This window comes from Drosophila erecta, unplaced genomic scaffold, assembly GCF_003286155.1.
Source record: "Drosophila erecta strain 14021-0224.00,06,07 unplaced genomic scaffold, DereRS2 tig00000092-arrow-pilon, whole genome shotgun sequence".
Lineage (NCBI taxonomy): Eukaryota > Metazoa > Arthropoda > Insecta > Diptera > Drosophilidae > Drosophila > Drosophila erecta.
The window spans coordinates 13,009,148-13,028,415 of NW_020825207.1; the positions used below are offsets into that span (position 1 = coordinate 13,009,148).

A 19,268-nucleotide genomic window follows, 5' to 3' on the forward strand; every position below is an offset into this window, starting at 1 on the left:
CGCTTTTGTGCGGGGCACAAAAACATTTCATGCACTTATGACACCCACCCAGCCAACCACCCCCTGAAAAGCAGCCAAACTTCCCCCTTTTTGGGCAATGACTTTTCCGCGCTCGGACCGAGCCCAGTTTTTATTGCGGCCCTGCTTTATATTGGCTTCATTTTTAGTTACTCAGCTGCTTCGGTTTCCTTTATTTTTGCGATGCCATCCGTATACTCGTAGATGTATTTTCGGGGAGGGGACGGAAGAGTTGCAACAGAATGTTGCAGGGGTGAATGTTGCCATTGGGCGCGCTGTTATTGTTGTCACGATTTTCACATATTTCATAAATCCGACCAGATTGCTAATTTGTGCTCTAAATTTGCACAAATGCGGAAATATTTGGTTAGGGCTTTTGGTTTGGATCTTTACCCATTCGACCAACTCTGTCATTATGAAATTTATTGGTTTCTATTTATCAAATTGGATTTTCGAATCGGATTGCTTGCTGCGGCTTAAAAGATTGAAAGTTGGTCAAACAAACGACGAAATGACAATTATTTGGCAGCTGCTGTAGCTTAATTCGATTTATGCTTTCCACCAGAGCTCTATTTGTTTATTACTCTGATTACTCTGTTCCAAGTTACTGCCTCTAACTTATTAGGCTAATTTCAACTCATTCTTATCACTTTTTCGACTTTCTTTGATTGAGGGTCTCCGTGACTCGTACCTCGTGTGATTAACTTAATTTAACGGCTGCACGTATCACATTTATTGATTCTATGGACACTCACTCGTGTGTACCTATAAAATAACGCCATAACTATATCAACAAATGCTGTCCCTCCCAGTATTCGAGTATTTACCTTTGCCATCGACATCAAGTCGGACTATTAAACTAATTTCCAGTTGTCATTGACGAGCACGCACAAGGCAAACTACTCCTCTTTTCCCAGCAATAAGTGTGTTTTTCAGGTCCAACTGAAACACGCATGGCAAATGGGTAAACTTAAGTTCCCCGAAGCCTCGAGATGTCGAGGAGTTCCGATTTCTGCACCAGGCTGCTGCATCCTGCTTCCCCTTTCGACTTTTATGCAAATCAAGTTGACTGGCTGCAGGATGTGCCAGGTAGCAACCTGTGCAACTGCCTCCTAGGCATTTCTGTGCAAATTCCATATTTACTGCCAATGTTAATTGCTCCGAATTGCACTAAAGTGTTGACTTTTGTGCCGCACAGGAAACTGAAGGCTCGCTCTGAAAAGCCAGAAGTTGTGATTCCATCGGACACTGGACTGGACCAAGGAGTAATTGGGCTGCACATTCAATTATGCATTGGCAGGCAAGAGCTGCTGGGTAAGAGTTTAAGAATTGAACTTTTTGGACTCCAGGGGCTTGAAAATTTGTTTTGTTACTCTCACTCAACCCATCCTCAAGAAAATAAATAGGTTTCTATTCCTACAACCGTGCCACGCTCACTTACCATTTTTCCAGTGAATCATTTGCTGCTCCAGGCAGCAACATATGCCGGATTAAGGATATCCTTCGAACTCGTCTTGGGACACATGGCACACATCTCCCTCCTTTTCCTTTTCCATTTCATTGTCATTGTCATTGTCAAATGCCGCCCAAGTCTCGTCTTACGTGCTGTGTTAATTATACTAATTGCACTAAATCACTTGAAAATTTCAAAAAGAGCTGGCAGAGATCCGTAAAAAATGGAAACTGGAATTAGGGCGTAGCACATTTCACCTATCTTCCATATGGGGTTTTAACGAATGTCAACGCAGCCTGTGGGAAAATGCCTTTGGGAAGTGCTGGTGTGTAATCCTAGCCATCCTGGCATGTGGTATTCGAGAATAAATTGGAGAATCACTGCCTATGGGCGGGTTAATACTGGCAAAATGCCATAATATAATAAGCCCAGTCCTTTTCATGTAAACGTAATTAATGGTTAAAGTCGCTTCAAGTTGGGAGTGGCGTCACAAGACGTATGTATACCAGATGAAAACCCCGACGTGAGGGACTTAAAAAATAAGACCCTCTACTTCAGGAGGCTCCACCTTCCCCTTAAGAGATTTCCAGCTTAAAGGCAACTTGAGCTTTCAAAGGTCTGACAGCTTTTTAGTGCACTTGGCCAAGTGATTAAAAGCATTTAAAATAATCTACTCACTTATAACGTAATAGTTACAAACTAAAAATCGATGAACCAAAACACAACCATTAATTAACGAATTACCCCAAACATAACAGTTTAAATGCACTTTAAAATTGCAATTTTATTTTTTACATCGGCGCATATTATTCCCTGTGTGCAGCGGCCATTGCAACGGGCTTCTTTTTGCGCCATTCAAATCTCGAACCAATTTGTGCCCAACGTTAATAACAGCGCATGGACTTTAACAATAACCCACATCAATACGGCGGCACGTAGCCGCTGCACGTGGTAAAGGGCATGGGTGCGGAGTTGGATGCGTGGCAGGATGGGGAGTCCTCAGGATTCTGGGTGGGTGGCTGGAGTAGGGGCATTTCCATGGGCAGGAGCCCATGCTGTGCGACAAACAAGGTGAGTGGGCCACGCCGAGCAGCGGGGAATGCAATCAGCAAAGATGTGCATGCCACAGAAACGCACTCCAGCCACCACCCACCTCTACCTCCACATGCCATGCCCACCCCACTCGGCACGGTACATCACTCACCCAGATCGCACAACCCCTTTCGTCGGTGTGCTCCCACCAAGGACGCCACCCCCTTTTGTTGCACGCGTGTCCAAAACACACGCGCGGCATCTTTGAGCGCTGTGGAAACTGGGCCTGCACCCCCCTGCCCCCTGCCCCCTGCCATAATCCAAAATCTCAAAGCCGGGTACCCCCACTCCCCCATTATATTTGTGCATTGACTTTGCACATGCCCGAAAACTGGAGTCGTCTTTCCTATTTGCACAAGTGTTCCGTGCGCTTTGAACAACAATAAAAGAGATTAATAGACGTGCGGGAACGGGGCGAATGGATCGGGGTTCTATATAGATATATAGGGCTCTCGGAATTTTGGTAAGGGTAAGCTGCCAAGCCACATACAATAATTGGTGCCTAAAAGGCTTGCATATTTGTCTGCGGGAGAGCAGGATGGGCTGTTCCAGCAGGACCAACGCGTACAAAGGACCTCGACTGCTGCCCGCCGGAATGATCGATCTGTAAAATATTTCAATTTAATGAATTGCGTGCGGAGTGCGTGCTGACAAAGGGTTAAGCGGGGGTGGATGCTGCCACAATGCACAGTGGGTTAAGGAGGCATTGTGAAGTGCAACGAAATAGTTTCAATGTGCTGACAACATACAAAAAGGACTGCGGAACTATGCCACAAAAATTGGTACGATTTAGACAGAAGTTTCTATAGTTTACATAAGTATGCAATGAAAATATATTAAATATAATATTATATTAAAGTATTAAAAATCATAATGATATAAATAGAAACATAATCAACACTAATTTTCTTATACTATTAAACTATGATGGATGTATATAGTAGCAAAGCAAATCAAATAGTTATGACTGGTACTTAAACCACTGTGGATTTGGATTGGACGCTTGGATATCTTTGTGGTGCGCATTAACGGTAACTTTAACGCGCTTATCGCTATTAATGAGCAAATATGCAACTCAAATACAGCCGATGGACTGATGAGACTCGAAGGACGATGATGATGCTGATGTGGCAGCCTCTGGTGGTTGCTGCGGCGTGTGTCAATCAAACTGCTCCACTAAAGGGTTGCCGTAAGCCGGGCCCTCAAGTGGCACTCTGCAGATAAGAAATTTGAAGACGCACCAGATACCACCGAAGGCAATATCTTTGAGTCCCCCAATCGCACTTTTATTTCCAATACCAATATGAAAAGCGAAAACCGAAAACCGAAAACCGAAAACCCCTGCCCACCGCTTGTCAGTTATGACAGTTAAATGTTGACGCTCGAGTGGCTGCACAAAATGTGCCTCCTTCTACCTGGGAAACGCATTTTTAATTTTACAGTTTTGCCGCTTTTCCACTTTCCACTTTCCAGTTTCCAGTTTCCACCACTTTGCACATAATTTAGTCATTTCATTTGAAACGCCCCTTCGTCCCAGTATGCGCGATCTGTCAAATGTCAAATGCATGTCAAAGGCAACATGTCAGAGCCATTTCCAACGCTTTTCTTTCGTCATTTTATTTTGTTTTTTTTGTATTTTTTCCGTTCGCCGTATTATTTGGGTGCCCGCTCCAGAGTTTTCCTTTTTCATAGTTGGGCCAGGCGTTAAATGTATTGGACAGCAGTCTGGGACTCGGAGTCACTGGCACTTTGTCTGGGCTTTGGTCCTGGATCTAGATCCTCTTCCTGTGTTCCCGAACTGGGAACTGGGATCTGGGATCTGGGCTATGGGCTGTGGAATATGGTATACGGCATCCTGGGGGTGGTTGATTGTCATTTTTTGCGTTGCGGCAATTTGCGGCTTTTGATTAAAAAATACACACACCAAAAATACGCCAAGGGAATAATGCGAGTCGTGTTGTTGCCATTGTTGTTACTTTCGTTGTACTCGCAAATGGGTTTTGCATTTTTGGGGTTCTGGCTTTTCAATGGTCGCTCAGTGTTTTCATTTTTCCTCTGCTTTGCCGCCCTGTGCAGCATGAATATTGGCGTAGTTTAATTTTTCCGAAGTGTCAGTTGCGGATGATGGCGTTGGGAATTGCAGCAATTCTTGTCTGCCGTCTCCTAGCACTTAAAATTTTCATGAATCATACATGGCACTAACAGCCATTTCGATCTATTATACTTTTAGTTAAATGCATTGCATTAATGAAATCGTTGTCCTTTGTGTGGAAATTCCAAACCAATTTCCAAACTAATTTGGAACTGCAAGATGTATTTAGAGTGCTTGTTGCCATCTTGCACTATAGCCCTAATAAACTTGATTTCTGAGTCATCTGATCATATTTTACATACCATTTGACACACCATCGCCTGTCGGCACAGATGTTAGCATTTTTGATCCCCTTTCAGAGGAGAGCTTGTAAAGATATTCGGAGGGCTTGTCAGTGCTCTAATTGCTCCTACCACAATGCATCCACCACATTAATCACGGGACGCGCTCAACTCGGCTCAAATGCGGCAGAAAAAATTGGAAATCACAGTCATTTGCTAAGCGATGGGTCCATCTGCAGGACGCAGGACGCGGGAACAAGGACTCCTGGACTCGGGGATTCGGAACCCAACCCCCTTGGCATTTGAGTTATTGTCACTGGCCCACGAGATGCATTCGAGTGTGACGCGAACTTTTTGCGCCCCGGCCTTTTAGTGACGGGCGGGAAATGGATAGTGGAAGTGGGTGTGGATCTGAGGGGTTTACGAGGAAATAGACCGAGGTTGGAAAGGAAAGTTGTCGCGTGCACGGCCGGAACTGACACAGGATGTGCCGTACATCAGGCGAACGCGTTGACAATGCAACCGGGTAGGGGGTTGTGGGGAATCGGAATCGAAATCGCGGCAGGACATACGCAGTACGTCGCCGAAGGACCCTGCCAGCTATTGCCGCATTATTAGCTGTCAGTAAACGGAATTGTCGCGTCGCGACGCGACGCGAAGCGTTGCAACTCAACTTTGTTCGAAACTCTCGTTTTTCTGCCCGACAACATTTTAACATAATTGGCCTTTATGTCATAAAGGCCGCTCCGCGAATCGGCGGGTGGTGGGGTGGTTGGGTGCCCGCCAATCACTTTTTGCCACTCGCTAACCAATTTTGTATCTGCAACTTTGCGCTCGAATGCATGCAACAACTTCTGAAGACCCATTTGCCATCTCAATCCCAGTACCCCAATGCGAATCATCGCCGCCCTCCTATCCGATCCATTTCGACCACCAGAAGCCCAGAACACAGCACCCAGAACAGGCCAGTTTGGTGGAGTTGTGTGTGCGTGGCTGCACTTCGGCAAGTTAATTTCGCAAAGGCAACTGAAAAAATAATATTAAGAGCAGGTCTTGGACGTAGTCTGCTAAGTGATATCCTGCAAAAGACTATTTTCCTTTTGATGAATTCAAAAAGTAGCACATGTAGTCATTACTTAAACTAATCTTAAAGGTGCCCAGGTTCTTTATTCTATTCTGTATTATTTAGCATTGGAAAGTCATTTTAACTTTCCGCTCTATGGATGCCCTTCGAGTCCCGAGCTACCCCTCCTAACACAGGGTAGCTCCGATGGTAAAACGTAAACTCGTTTGCCTTTTCTTTGGCGCACAAAATGGCTTGGAAAATATTTTTCAATCACTTTAATTGTAGCCAAACCCGAAGGATGGGTTCGTGGGGCTGCGAGCCAGACATCAAATTGCATTTGTATATATAGCAAGTATGCGGGGTATTGGTTGCCCTGCCATATGTTGGCTGATTCCCCGCTTTCCCCGCTTTTCGAGCCCTTCCCCCCTTTTTCCATAAACAAACTCCGGCAAGAGCAATGCAAATTTAATGTTGTCAAGCTGTCGTATCATGTTGAAATATGCGCAAGTGGGGGCTGGGTGTCCCTCAGACAGCCCCAAAGGCTGAAGGCAGAAGGCAGAAGGCAAAGGAAAGTCGAATGTAGTCACATGTCCACCCGGCCAAGACGTAATACGAAACGCCACCCGTTCCACGGGTACCACCCGATATGCATACTTGTATAGCTTACTTATTTTAAGATAATGCCGCCGAGCTGCAAGGAAAAAGGGTACAAGGAAATTTCCTGTGCTTCCGCTTTCGCCTGTCACTCGATGGGTGGGGTGGTGCTGGGTGGTGCTGGGTGGAGCTGGGTGGTATTGGGTTCGTGGGGTGTTTCCAGGATGCATGTGAAACGTGGTTATTATCGCCTGCAATGTCGCCCCATCCAGGAGCTTATTTAACTGCCGGGCATTTGTAATAAAACTCAAGCGCATAATTGTTTGCCATATTTCTGAAACCCGAAATGGCAAGAGGGCAGGGGCCCAGTCCCCAACCCCATCTATTCCCTTCCGAGTTCGTGGCCCTTTTCCCCACTGCATATCCGCTTTCTTTTGGGGGTGCGGCGGCAACGCCAATTTATGAGCAGGTGGAATTTTTAAGTAGTGTGTGCTGCCTCCGGGGAGATTGTAGGTTGGCGTCGAGGTGATTTCTGAGCTGATTGCTTTCGAATTTTTGATGAGGCTGCGTTCTGGCCAGCGAGATGTGCTTATCGCTCCAAACTATGCCCAACCCAACCCTCAACTCATTCGGTTTTATTGGATCGCAAAGTGTGTATGGGGGTGCCGGCAATTTGATTATGGAAATTACGGTCATAGCGGTTGGGCAAATCTCTCTCTAATGATAACGCCTTCTTTATGATTGGCTTAGTTGAAATCAAAAATGATCCTTGCCGGCTACCTAACTTATAGAACTGCTCTAAAATGCACTTTTAAAAACCATTCCTATATCTATTTAATTTTTGAGAAATACTTGTAAATAAAGAATCATGTAAAGCATATAATAAATGTGCGCCAAATTATCTGCTGCTTATGCAGCGCTCATCGCGCAGTCTAATCCCCGAAAATCGCGCTTACCTACAATTATAAGCATATTTGATACATACCCAACGCCACCAGCCGTATACCTAAGTAAGTCCTTATCTTATTGCCGCCAAACTTCAATCCACGGCCAATCAATGTCGTTACGCATACGCCGCGTAAGCCGCAACAACATCCTGCCTCCAAGCACAACAAGTGCTCAGATCGCAAGGACTCCGTCTTGTCTACGTTTCCTCACAAAGGCGTCGCCAAGTCTCGCCTCCAGGGCCACGCCCACAGCAAGGAACACGCCCACGACGGCGACACTTTCGCGCCCCTTTTGTCAAGCTCTCAGGACTGAAAGCTGCTTTATATGCACACGGCGTATTCATCAAAGTGGTTTTTATATTACGTGATATTTTCTGCTGCCTTTTCCGCTTAATTTTTTCGACGCTTCCACGTTTTTTCTTTCCAAACAACAAAATTTTGTTGACAATATTTTTCGCCTTTACATTCTCAACTTTTTGGTCGGTATCGTTCTCCCTGCTTTGTCTTGGCAAACTTTTCACTGTTTTTGTGGGCGTGGCTGGCAAATGGTTTTTAGGCTTCCTAACGAATTCATAAATATTCAAAACACATTGAAAATTCCTTCTTTTGCCGTATAATTAGGTTTTAATCATCACCAGCTCCTCATTTTATGGGACAGCCTGTCAATAAGGCTGAGAAAGTTGCCACTAAGATTAGTGCAATCAATTCTGACAAATCAGGCCAAATTGGCGAGCCCATAAGCCTGACAGAAACGTGAGCATATACTTACATACTGCGGAATCCCCATTTCGGGCTGACTAATAAAATGATCTGTCGCAGTGGAAGTATTCTCAAAATTGATGCTCCTTCTGGCCCCATCCGCGCGGGGATGCAGCAGCCATGGCAATCCGAAGGACCAAAAAGGAGCGCACGAGTTCAATCCGCCATTTCATCGACTGCTCGACGGCTTATCAACCTGGTTGGTGTGTCAGCAGCCGGCTGATGCATCGCATCAAAGGTTCCGCTCCACTCAGTTCCGCAGCGCAATGTATCAACCTTTATATTGACTTTCATTTCGAGGCAGCTTTGGGGTCTTCGCATCCGAGGCACCTGCAACTGTGCACTGGAAAAATTAAGAAATGCGTTCTCCCGTATCATAAAACTATGCCCCAAGTTCTTAGCCAGTTAAGGCCAACAGAATACATTCTTGCACCTGCTTCTTGAGATCAGAATTGAAATCAGTATACTCAATATTTTTTCCTGTGCACCTCCATCTGCAGCTGCATCTGCAACTGAGGGCGTTTGAATCCGCCACCCGGCGGTTTTTTGATTGAAATTGGAGATTGCAATTGCCCCGGCTCTGTGCCCCTGGCTTCCACGTGAGTGTTCGTGGGTTTTTGGGAGCGTTTGGCTGCACGGCGGAAATTTGACTACGCCGCGATATGCGACCAGACAATTTAATACCCTCCGAAAAGCCCGACGGCGGCTCAAATGCGGTTGGCAGCTTTCCGCCATCGGTTTCGTCTGGGCGCAAGGACATTCGAAAGTGTGTAAGGTGCCAGGGTCCCTGGGCAACACGAAATTAGTTTCTGATGGTTGCTAGCTTTCTTCTCTTTTGGTCCTGCCATAACACTGAAAGATGGAGATTGAATTGGGGGAACAAGGTGGGACACGGATAAAATTGCAGCCGAAGAAAATGGAGAGATCAACACAAAATTGGGAAATAAATGATTACAAACCATCGGACATGGGAAAATATGTACACATATCAAAGGCGTAAATAAATTTGCCAAAATCTAGTTTCTAGAAATCTGGAACACAAGATGGCACATTGCCAGATTTCATCTAGGTCGGCCACCCATAGCCAAATACATCCTCCATTAAGCACCAGTACTCTTTACTTTTCATTAGCCACACCGTGCATTTTGTAATTTAATAACTCACGCAAGTAAATTAATTTAAAATCATATTTATAGCATTTTAGTTAATTAAATGCGCAAAACTGCGCCCCTCCCCTGTTTATTCCCCTTTTCAGCTGGCGAAAGTGTCAAATGCATGAATGTGGTTACTAATGTTGCCTCTGTTGTTGTAGTGTCTGCCCCACCAACACACAGACACACTACACTACACGCACACACACACACACACACACACACTAGCACTTGCTCACGCACACACACCTCTTTTTGCGAACCGCCTGCTTGCCGCGACATTTATGAACTTTATGAAGTCTGCTCCATAAATCATCTCTCCCATACTCTTTTCTATGGCAGGGCTAGCATTTGCTTAGGCGAATTTAATGAAAAAATGAATTTCGAATTCCCAGTGGGCCAAAGAACGAGGCTAGGATACTCTAGAAGAAGAGCACTATCCTTAAAAACTAGTTATAAAGCATAGCATATCGATATTATGTCTCGGAAATCTTTCGACTCTTTTTATAATATTCATTTTATTAAAAAAGACATACATATAAGGTGGAACTACCCCTTTGTAAAGGGAAAGTGAATTCTAATAGTTTACTTTTACATAACATAATTAATGTTAATCTTTGTAAAGCAAGAGTGAACTCTAATAGTTATTAGTAATATTTATCTTATATAAAATGAGCACTATTAGAGTTCACTTTCCCTGCACAAAAGGGTATTTCCACATTCCCGGTCCGTGGATTCCTCGCGAAAGTTGTCTGCACGAAAGCGAAAGATGAAATCATGCGGTCTGCCGAGTGCCTCCAAAGGTGGAGCACGGATTTGGGGCTGGGATGGGTGGTTTGGGTGGCATGGATGACTCGGTGGCTGAGTGGTTGAGTGGTGCAGCATGTGTGCCACATGGCGCATTGCCGTATCCACGGCTACGGCGACTGTTTGTTTGTCTCTTTGTTTGTGTTGGGTTGCTCTCCTTCTTTTTAAGCTATTTATATTATTTTTGAGACATTGGCGCGCTGAATGGTTTATTATTTTGCGCTTATTTCTAATTTTTTCCGCATCATCTTGGATCTTGGATCTGGGATTTTATTCATCTCCTGCTGAGATTTATACCCAATACACTACAACGTGTGAGTGCTCCTGGGGCCGCAAGTTAATGTGGCGCATTGTGTAGCCACATAGTTTCAGTTTCGCTGAGATTATGCAAAGTTATGCGGCCCCCAGACTCCCCGTCAATCTGAACCTGGCCAATAAACTGCAGAGCAGCCAACGCACATATAAAACAATTTGCCTACAAAGCAGCAAAAGCCCCTCATTTTCGGGGGCCAGCAATTTAAAATTGTTTATAAAACACAGGGCGCAGCACACACATGAGCATAAAACTTGCATGCCACGATGGCGGGGATGCTCCTGATGTGATGCTCCTGTTGCTGGGCCATTGGTCCTGGCCTGGCCTGGCCGCAATAGCTCCCAGAGGTCGGCATTAAATTCTGCTGCTGGCCTATATAAGCCGGGACCGGGGTTTCGGGCCACGGGCCTAACTACACCATGGGGACAGCAATTGATGATGGTCTAAGACCCAAGATATGTAGCCGTGGCTGAGGCTAGAGCTGGAGCTGGAGCTGGTGTTGGATAGATGAAAACTGAGCCTGAGCCGTAAGCCTAAGCGAATGCTCCGGGATATAAAAGGACTTAGTCGCATGTTAACGCCACGCCTACGCAAATCCATAGACAGAGCAGCGGCGGAATCCGGATCCGGATCAGGAGCGGTAGCGGGAGCAACCACCCCGCAATGCAGCGCATATCCTTGGGGTGAGATGATGCTCCCTGCTTCCCGCTCCCGCTCCTGCTGTAGCTGATCCCCATCTCTGGCCATTATGAAGTCATAAACGCACATGCAGCCAGGCCAAAAATTGGAAGAGCCCATTGGGGATGGGCCCGAGGCCAGCTCCATCTCCATCCATTCCTACGAAGATGCCCCCCGACTTACGGCCGTCCCTCTGTTTTTTTAGCACATGTAAAAATGCCTCTTATCAAGCAGCCCACAGAGAGGGTGGGTGGACGAAGAAAAAAATTAAACAACGAGATGTGGACAATTTTTGGACAGAGCCCCGAGCTTAAACTGTTATTACCAGCGAGGAGTGGGCCGTCTGCTGTTTATGAGTTGTAAAGCCGTAGTCAGACAATAGCCGGCCACACCAGCACATGGGCGCTAAGCCGGAGGACATGTTAGGGGCCTGGTCTAGTTTGCTATTTTAAACAGCAGGACAAATCGGGGAACCAACCCGACTCCCACGCCACCCATTTGGCTGCCACTCCGGCTGTCAATGGTCTGTGCTGGCTTCTTATGCCTGGCTGCATTTCATATTTATCCTGTGCCGGAATTTGTGGCTTTGGTTCAGGGAAAGTGAAGTTGGTGGGCAGCACGGGGCCTGCCAGGTGAATTATGTTATTTCGAATGCGCACTTTTTGCGTAGGCCCTGGAAATGGAGCCACCGACCCTCCAGGGGCATGGAACTTCCAAGTAGAGAGGGGCCGAATCTGGCAAAACATGTTTTCATTTCGTGTAATTCTTATTTTTCACTTCATTTTAATATTAGGCTAAGCCGAATATAAATTGTATTTTATTATAACGCACATCCGAATTTCATATATGTAGACTGGGATATTTTCTTGTAAATTCGAAATTTCAATTAGCTCAACAGCTTTTGGTGTCAGATGAACCTCGGTCGCTGGCAATATTGCTAATGCCCTTGGGGCGTTGAACTAATTGAATCGCCTGCCTGCCCACGGACCACTTTTTTGATGAGCATTCGATCTCAAATTTCCCTGGCTCGACGATATCACAAAGGCCACGCGTCAATTATACTGAAGTAGATGTAAAATGTATTTTAAAAGCTTGGCCAATATTATTTTACCATGCGCACTGGATTTCACCGGGGCAATCGCGTTAGCGTTTCGAAGTCCGGACTTGGGCGCGTGTTCCTTCCGGTTTGGCAGCACGTGCCTGGAGTCCGTAGTCCGGAGAAATGGCCCTGCATTCCGTCCGGGGGCTTAAAGAGCAACTTTAAGGCGGGTTGGCCGAACTACTCGCTCGGGCGGAGGAAAATGGTAAAACGGGTCGAGTCGAGCGCTCCCAACACATTTTTGGCATACTTCACACAATCTACTGATGAAGTCAACTGGAAAACTCGCATAGCTTTGATGTTTCGACAGCAATTGCAACGTGTACACACGGATACACACCTACAAACACTCAAAGGATGCCATTTGTTCGAATGTCCTTTGGCGCAATTCAAAGGCCGCAACTTCAAAGCCCAAAAACTACGTTTTGTGGACCGCAGATGTTGTGGCCAAGTGGCCCATGCGAAAGGGGCCACTAAATAGTAATTTACTAAATTAGTTTGTTCTTCTAATTACCAACTGTGAGATGGCAAGCCGGCCGGCCAACTAAACCCGTCTCCTTGCCCGCTGAGAGCTATTACATTTTTTGCAATTACTCTAAAAGGATTTCAATTAGCGTTTGAAAACGCATTAAAGTAAATGAAAATGTCCGCACCCCGCGAATATAATATGAAATATATAATAATATTCATAGTGCTAATAGGTATTATAGCAGCATTAGCCGCACTGCTTGTGCAAAAAAGCCAATTACGATAAAACCGTACAAATGCAATTACGAAATATCCGAATTATCTAACCGTTGCCATTGGGACAGTGAATCCCTTTCGTTGCAATTAAAATATGCACTAGGGTGAGCATGAAAATTAATCAAGGTATTTTCAACGAAAATTGCAATGGAGCAAATTGGCAAATTGTCCAGTTGACCCATACGTTAATAGCCTTTGAGCATTCTAAACAAATGCACGCCGATAATAATCACCCGAAAATGAACAATAAATTATGCATAATTAAGCAGATATCAGCAGTAATTATAAAATATTCAAACGATTTCGTTACCTGACATTCTAATGCCCTGCCAAGCTTGGAACCTTAACTTAATTATTGCCTAATACATTCAAGTCCAAACTTTACATTGAAATCTAGAAGGACTGATGCATTAAAACGATATTTAAACAATATATTTTAAACAATTATTAACGGAAAACTATCGTAGATATTTATAAATTGTAAGGTTTAGAAAGAATATTGCTTCACAAATCTATTTCGAAATTTGTTTTAAAAGCTTACCATTTTAAATGGCAGGTGCCCTTTTCAGTCCAACTGCATGAATTTCTCAGAATGCATTGCCATTTTAAGCAAAAATGAAGAGACTTTCCTATCAGTAATTATTCCGACCTTTAGGTTAGACACCTTGACAGTGGCAATAACTTTTGGAGTTAGTCAGTCAGCGTGACCAATGCGTCTCTGCTTTTAGTGATAATCAATATGCGGACAATAAGAATTGACAAATTCAAAGCGTCACGCAAAGTGCCAACAGAACTATAAAAACCGATGTAATTTCAGCGAGCGATTAGTAAACGAAAAAGTGAACTAAAATGAGGGCTACACTCGCATTGACTCTATTGCTCGGTTGCCTTTCAGGAATTTTGGCAGTAAGTTGGCTATTACACGGTGTACCAGCGAAAGTATATTAATATGAATACAAATTATGCTGCAAAGCAACAAGCCAACATAGACACCTCGGTGTCCAAGGACCTGGTGACGGGCTGCCTCAAGGAGAACGGAGTCACTCCCCAGGATCTTGCCGACCTGCAAACGGGCAAGGTCAAGGCCGAGGATGCCAAGGACAATGTGAAGTGCTCCGCCCAGTGCATTCTGGTCAAGAGCGGATTCATGGACTCCACAGGCAAACTGCTGACCGACAAGATTAAGTCTCACTATGCGAACACGAGCTTTAAGGATCTCATCGAAAGGGACTTGGGCAGGTGCAGCGCGATCAAGGGCGCCAATGCCTGTGACACGGCCTTCAAGATATTGGCCTGCTTCCAGCAATCCACTTAGGGCCTTAACAATCCAACCAATCGGTAGAAAAGAAGAGCAATAAAGGCTTGCAGTAGAAATTAAAGCAAAACCATTAGTTCCAAAATGAACAAAAGTATTTATTTTATTTTTGAAGAGGTACAATCTATTCATATTATCTTTTCCGAAAACTTACGTACCTATTTCCCTTTTGACCCTGCTAGCCTTTTTGGTGGCTAATTTGTGAAATATTCCCAAAGCATCTGCGAAATGCCAGCAATTTAATTATTACGAACCGCTTCGGCAAAAAGGCAAACAGAGCACTCATAAAATCATAGCCGTCGGCAACAATTTCAATCGAATTGTCAGGGTCGGGACACTCTTTGCTATTCCCCAAACTCTGCAACCCCATGTTTTTGTTATCGAAGACAAACTAAGTTTTCATATATAAATAGACGCTGCCGGCTGGATTCTCGGCGATTTTTGGGGGCAGGCTACATATTGTATTCCAAGGAATTTTTAATTTCTTCATTGTGAAAATATTTATTGAAACCGAACATCGCCAAAGGCACCGAAAAGTTGACGGAGCCCGCGCAGCAGGCGGCAAAAGGGGGCCAAAAGGAAAACAAGAGCCCCAAAATTGCGCAACGCGAGAAGTTCAATGGTATCGGAATGTCTACAGATTGAACGCTAAGAAGGAGAAGCTGGCTGGGTGACTGACTTTAATGGAGCTCAGTTGCAGCTTAAAGGAAAGTTGGGACTCGGGCCATGGGGTTTCCTGGACAGCTCCGGTAATAGCCACTGAAACCTGGGCAAACAAATTGAATGAAATCAACTCGTTAAAAAGTAAATAACTCTGATGAATGGCTGAAATGCACAAAGAGCCGACCGGGCAGCTTCCAGGTAGGAGGTAGGAGGTAGGAGCAACGGGCTGCCAGTCAATTGAAAATGAAATACAAATAAAAATGCAAACAACCGGGCAACGCATCGACCACATACAAACGTTGGCTAAGCAGCAGGCTCCAGGATATGCAGCCGAAGGATGTCTGTGTCTGGACTGTCAGGAATGGCCAAGGAAATTAGTAGAGCCGAGCACAAAAGGACCTAGAAATGTTGAAAATAGCAGAAGGAAATGGGCTGTAAGCCGCCGCAAGTCTTGCAGCCAACAAGCCAGGACATCGCCGGCTGGAGGCAAAAAGGAGTGGGCGTTGGAGTTGCAGTTGGAGGCAGATGTTTTCCTTTCACATTCATCGATGAACTTTCAATAACAGAACTTTAGTTTGCCGATTTTTTATGGCCATCGGGCTTCCTTCGCTTTTTATGCACCCCTTTTTTCAAGGATATGACATTGAATTGCACTGGTTGCCAGCTGGAAAGTTTGCGCCCTGAAATGGTTTTGGCCCGGGCCTGCAAAAGTTGTTGCTGAAAAGTAACTTTGCGAGGGATAAGAGCTCTCGAGCCCAGTTGCAAACTTATCGGGTTAGGAAGAGATCTGGGAACTAAGCGTATATATCTTTTATCGCAATAAATATTTATGTATTTCGTAATATATTTGGCTCCTTACTGGGTTTTCAAGAGGGTGGGAATTAGTGCACAGAGCACAATAAATTTGAACTTTATGGAACCATCCTTTAAATAAACACAAACTTTCGCAAATTCGTATTAATAATGTTCACAAGTAAAAAAACCAAAATAAAAACAGTTCCCTGCTTAGGGCAAACATATTAAAACTGAAAATTAAACTTTGAGAGCATTTTTCTCAGCTTGAACAGCTTCCCACCTGAAATCCGTCAGTTTCACACCCAAAGTCATGAGCTTAATTACATACCAACAGGAGTTCAGTGAGCAGGATCGCCGATTTGAACGTTGCCACGGCAACTTGCTATTCACTAGCTTCCTTGCCGCTGCTGTTGACAATTTCCAGGAAGCTGCTTGGCATTCAGATTTCGCATCGACTTCACCTTCCGACCGCAGTTTATTAAAAGCTAAACAGCCAAGCTGCTGATGCCGCTGCCAATGGCAAAAGCAGGAAATATGCAGAGACCGTGATAGACTAAGGGAAATGCAGAAGTACCCCGAAAACCCAGCTCCACTCGAATCCAATCCCAGCTCGGCATCAGCCAAGTCAAAACCCATTCAACAACAGTTTCGCATAATTGTAAATTCAAGTGGAAATGAATGAATTTACGCTGAACTCGACAGAAAATACCAGCAAACGAATGTTGCTTTTGCCATCGCTTTTGCTGTTGCCGAGCAGGTACCAAATGCACTCAGAGAAGTGAAAGTAATTTTTTTTGAGGAAACTATACAAATATTGGACAAATTAGTCTAGTTTAATAAGTTTGAAAATATTTATATTTCAGAGACAACTTAGCGATTACATCCAGTAGAAAAGATCTAAGCAAATTCGTAAGTTTTTATACGCGGTTCCAAAACAGAAACTCCATAGAAAATGATATACTGGTGCTACCATGAAGACTGAGCCTGACAAGCTAAATGTTAATAAGCAATAAGTTAATAAGCAATTCTTCAAGTGTAACAGGTAACTGCGAAGAAGGTAACGGATGCTGATGGCGATGGCTAACGGTAACGTTTCCCAATGGCGCGCAAACAATATGGCGTCCTCGTCGAGGTCGAGGTTGCAGAATGGGCGGTGGGTGCTGGTCGGTGGGCGGTGGGAGTGGCAGTGGCAGCGGCAGTGGCAGCGGGAGTGGCATTTGGGGGCTGTGGCGGAATCACGTTGCCTGCATATTTTCATTCATTCGTTTCAGCGTCAACGTCTGCCGACGACTGCAAAGTTATGGAATGCATAACGGGCTGGCTGGGTACTCCGTGTTCTGGTGGTGCTTCCCCCTATGTATTTGCACTTTTGTGTATCTGGCGGATCCAACAGTGCCGGGATGTGCACACTTCTTGTTGCCCTGTTGGCTTACCCTTCAAGTATTTACGCCTTTATTTATTTAACATTTCAATTGCATATTTTCGCACAAAAGCGCGTGCCGAGCCCAAAGGATGATGGTCCATTTCGATCCCCTAGCTCTGCCATGTCAATGCCCACCAGCGACCTCAAAGGGTTAATTCGAATGCTTGTGGGGGCTTAGCTCGCACAAATATCTGAAGGTCCTGCACGTTTCCATGGGCGTGACCCATGCTAAATTGTCCAGAGCCAGTGTCATTCACTCCGGGTTCAAAAGTTTTCAAGAGCGGCTTGAGCTCCGCCGTAAATGAGATGCAAATATTATGGTCCACAAAGCTCTTTGAGCAACCCATTTAAGCACTATTCCTTTGTATATTTTTAATCAAATAAAGTTATTGTATTCCGCCAAAATAACTCCTTATTTCTTAGTACTAAACTAAACAAACTTATAACGTTTTATACAAGTTATTTTACACTTAAAAATAAATTGGAAAGCATTTAACTACCCCGATGCAAAACACTCAATACATGGATTGCACCATCACACTTCAGAAAAATTACACAACAAAAAATTAATTTCTAAATTTGAATGCAGATTTTTAGAGAATTGCGCCAGAAACATTTAGAGGTATGCCACTTCAAAATCCGATTAAGATAAGTGGAGTTATGGAGTATAGAACTTCAGCAATATGACACTTTTAAATTTGTTTGAATTTGTACATCATAATACCAAAAAATTTACAAAAAAATTGAAAAAAAATAAATTTTCAAATTTGAATGCAGATTTTTAGAGAATTGCGCCAGAAACATTTAGAGGTATGCCACTTCAAAATCCGATTAAGATAAGTGGAGTTATGGAGTATAGAACTTCAGCAATAGGACACTTTTTAATTTGTTTGAATTTGTCATCATAATACCAAAAAATTTACAAAAAAATTGAAAAAAAATAAATTTTCAACTTTGAATGCAGATTTTTAGAGAATTGCACCAGAAACATTTAGAGGTATGCCACTTCAAAATCCGATTAATATAAGTTGAGTTATGGAGTATAGAACTTCAGCCTTGGGACATTTTTTAATTTTCTTGAATTTCTACATCATCGCATCAAAAAAATTACAAAAAAATTTTAAAAAAATTTTTTTTTGAATTTGATTGCAGTTTTATATAGAATTGCGGTAGAAACATTTAAAGGTATGCCACTTCAAAATCCGATTAATATAAGTTGAGTTATGGAGTATAGAACTTCAGCCTTGGGGCATTTCTTAACTTTCTTGAATTTCTACATCGACGCATCAAAAAAATTACAAAAAAATTAAAAAATTTTTTTTTTTTAATTTGATTGCAGATTTTTAGAGAATTGCGCCAGAAACATTTAGAGGTATGCCACTTTAAAATCCGATTAAGATAAGTTGAGTTATGGAGCTTGGAACTTCAGGCTTAGGACATTTCTTAATTTGTTTGAATATCTACATACACCATCACATGAAAAAAAAATTACAAAAAAAATTACAAAAAAATAAATTTCTAAATTTCAATGCGGATTGTTAGATAGAACTACTATACAAATTTGAATGCAACTGACAGATTGATGGGCTTGTCGAACATCACACATTGCAACAAAAGTGTGCACACAACACTTTCATTTTTCTTAAAACTGTCATCCCTTATGCCTTATACCATTTCGTCATCATGATTTCTATCATGAGCGATGATGCGATGCTGTTTCCATAGCGATTTCCACCGGCGCCCAAGAGTATGCAATACAAAAGAGGGATTCTTCTCAAGTGGTGCCGCATTTAGCTTAGTTTTTGGGGATCTTTTGGGCTGTTTTTCGACTGCTTCTGCTGGTGACATCGATTGTTATTGTTGGCCAAACAATGGCAAACATAGCCAAATACATTTTCCTGTGCCGCCAGCGAATATCTATGCGAGCGTCTGCACTTCGTTCGAGATAAAGTCGGATTCAGAGTTGGGGAATGATGCC

The 19,268-nt window shown here is 43.8% G+C and overlaps 1 protein-coding gene across 1 annotated transcript; it reads left to right on the plus strand.

Annotated features, from left to right (window-relative positions):
- The first annotated feature begins 13,920 nt into the window (after positions 1 to 13,920).
- Positions 13,921 to 14,494, plus strand: LOC6547517 (general odorant-binding protein 56h). The gene is made up of 2 exons (XM_001974818.3): positions 13,921 to 14,000; positions 14,068 to 14,494. Exons 1-2 carry the CDS (start codon positions 13,944 to 13,946, stop codon positions 14,407 to 14,409), a joined length of 399 nt encoding a protein of 132 aa, XP_001974854.3. The 5' UTR covers positions 13,921 to 13,943; the 3' UTR covers positions 14,410 to 14,494.
- The last annotated feature ends 4,774 nt before the right edge of the window (positions 14,495 to 19,268 follow it).

Excerpts from the sequence above, each read along its gene's own strand:
- LOC6547517 (XM_001974818.3), top strand. The coding sequence starts at position 13,944 with ATGAGGGCTACACTCGCATTGACTCTATTGCTCGGTTGCCTTTCAGGA. Across the intron at positions 14,001-14,067 it reads GCCTTTCAGGAATTTTGGCA|CAACAAGCCAACATAGACAC; the intron begins GTAAGTTGGCTA and ends TATGCTGCAAAG.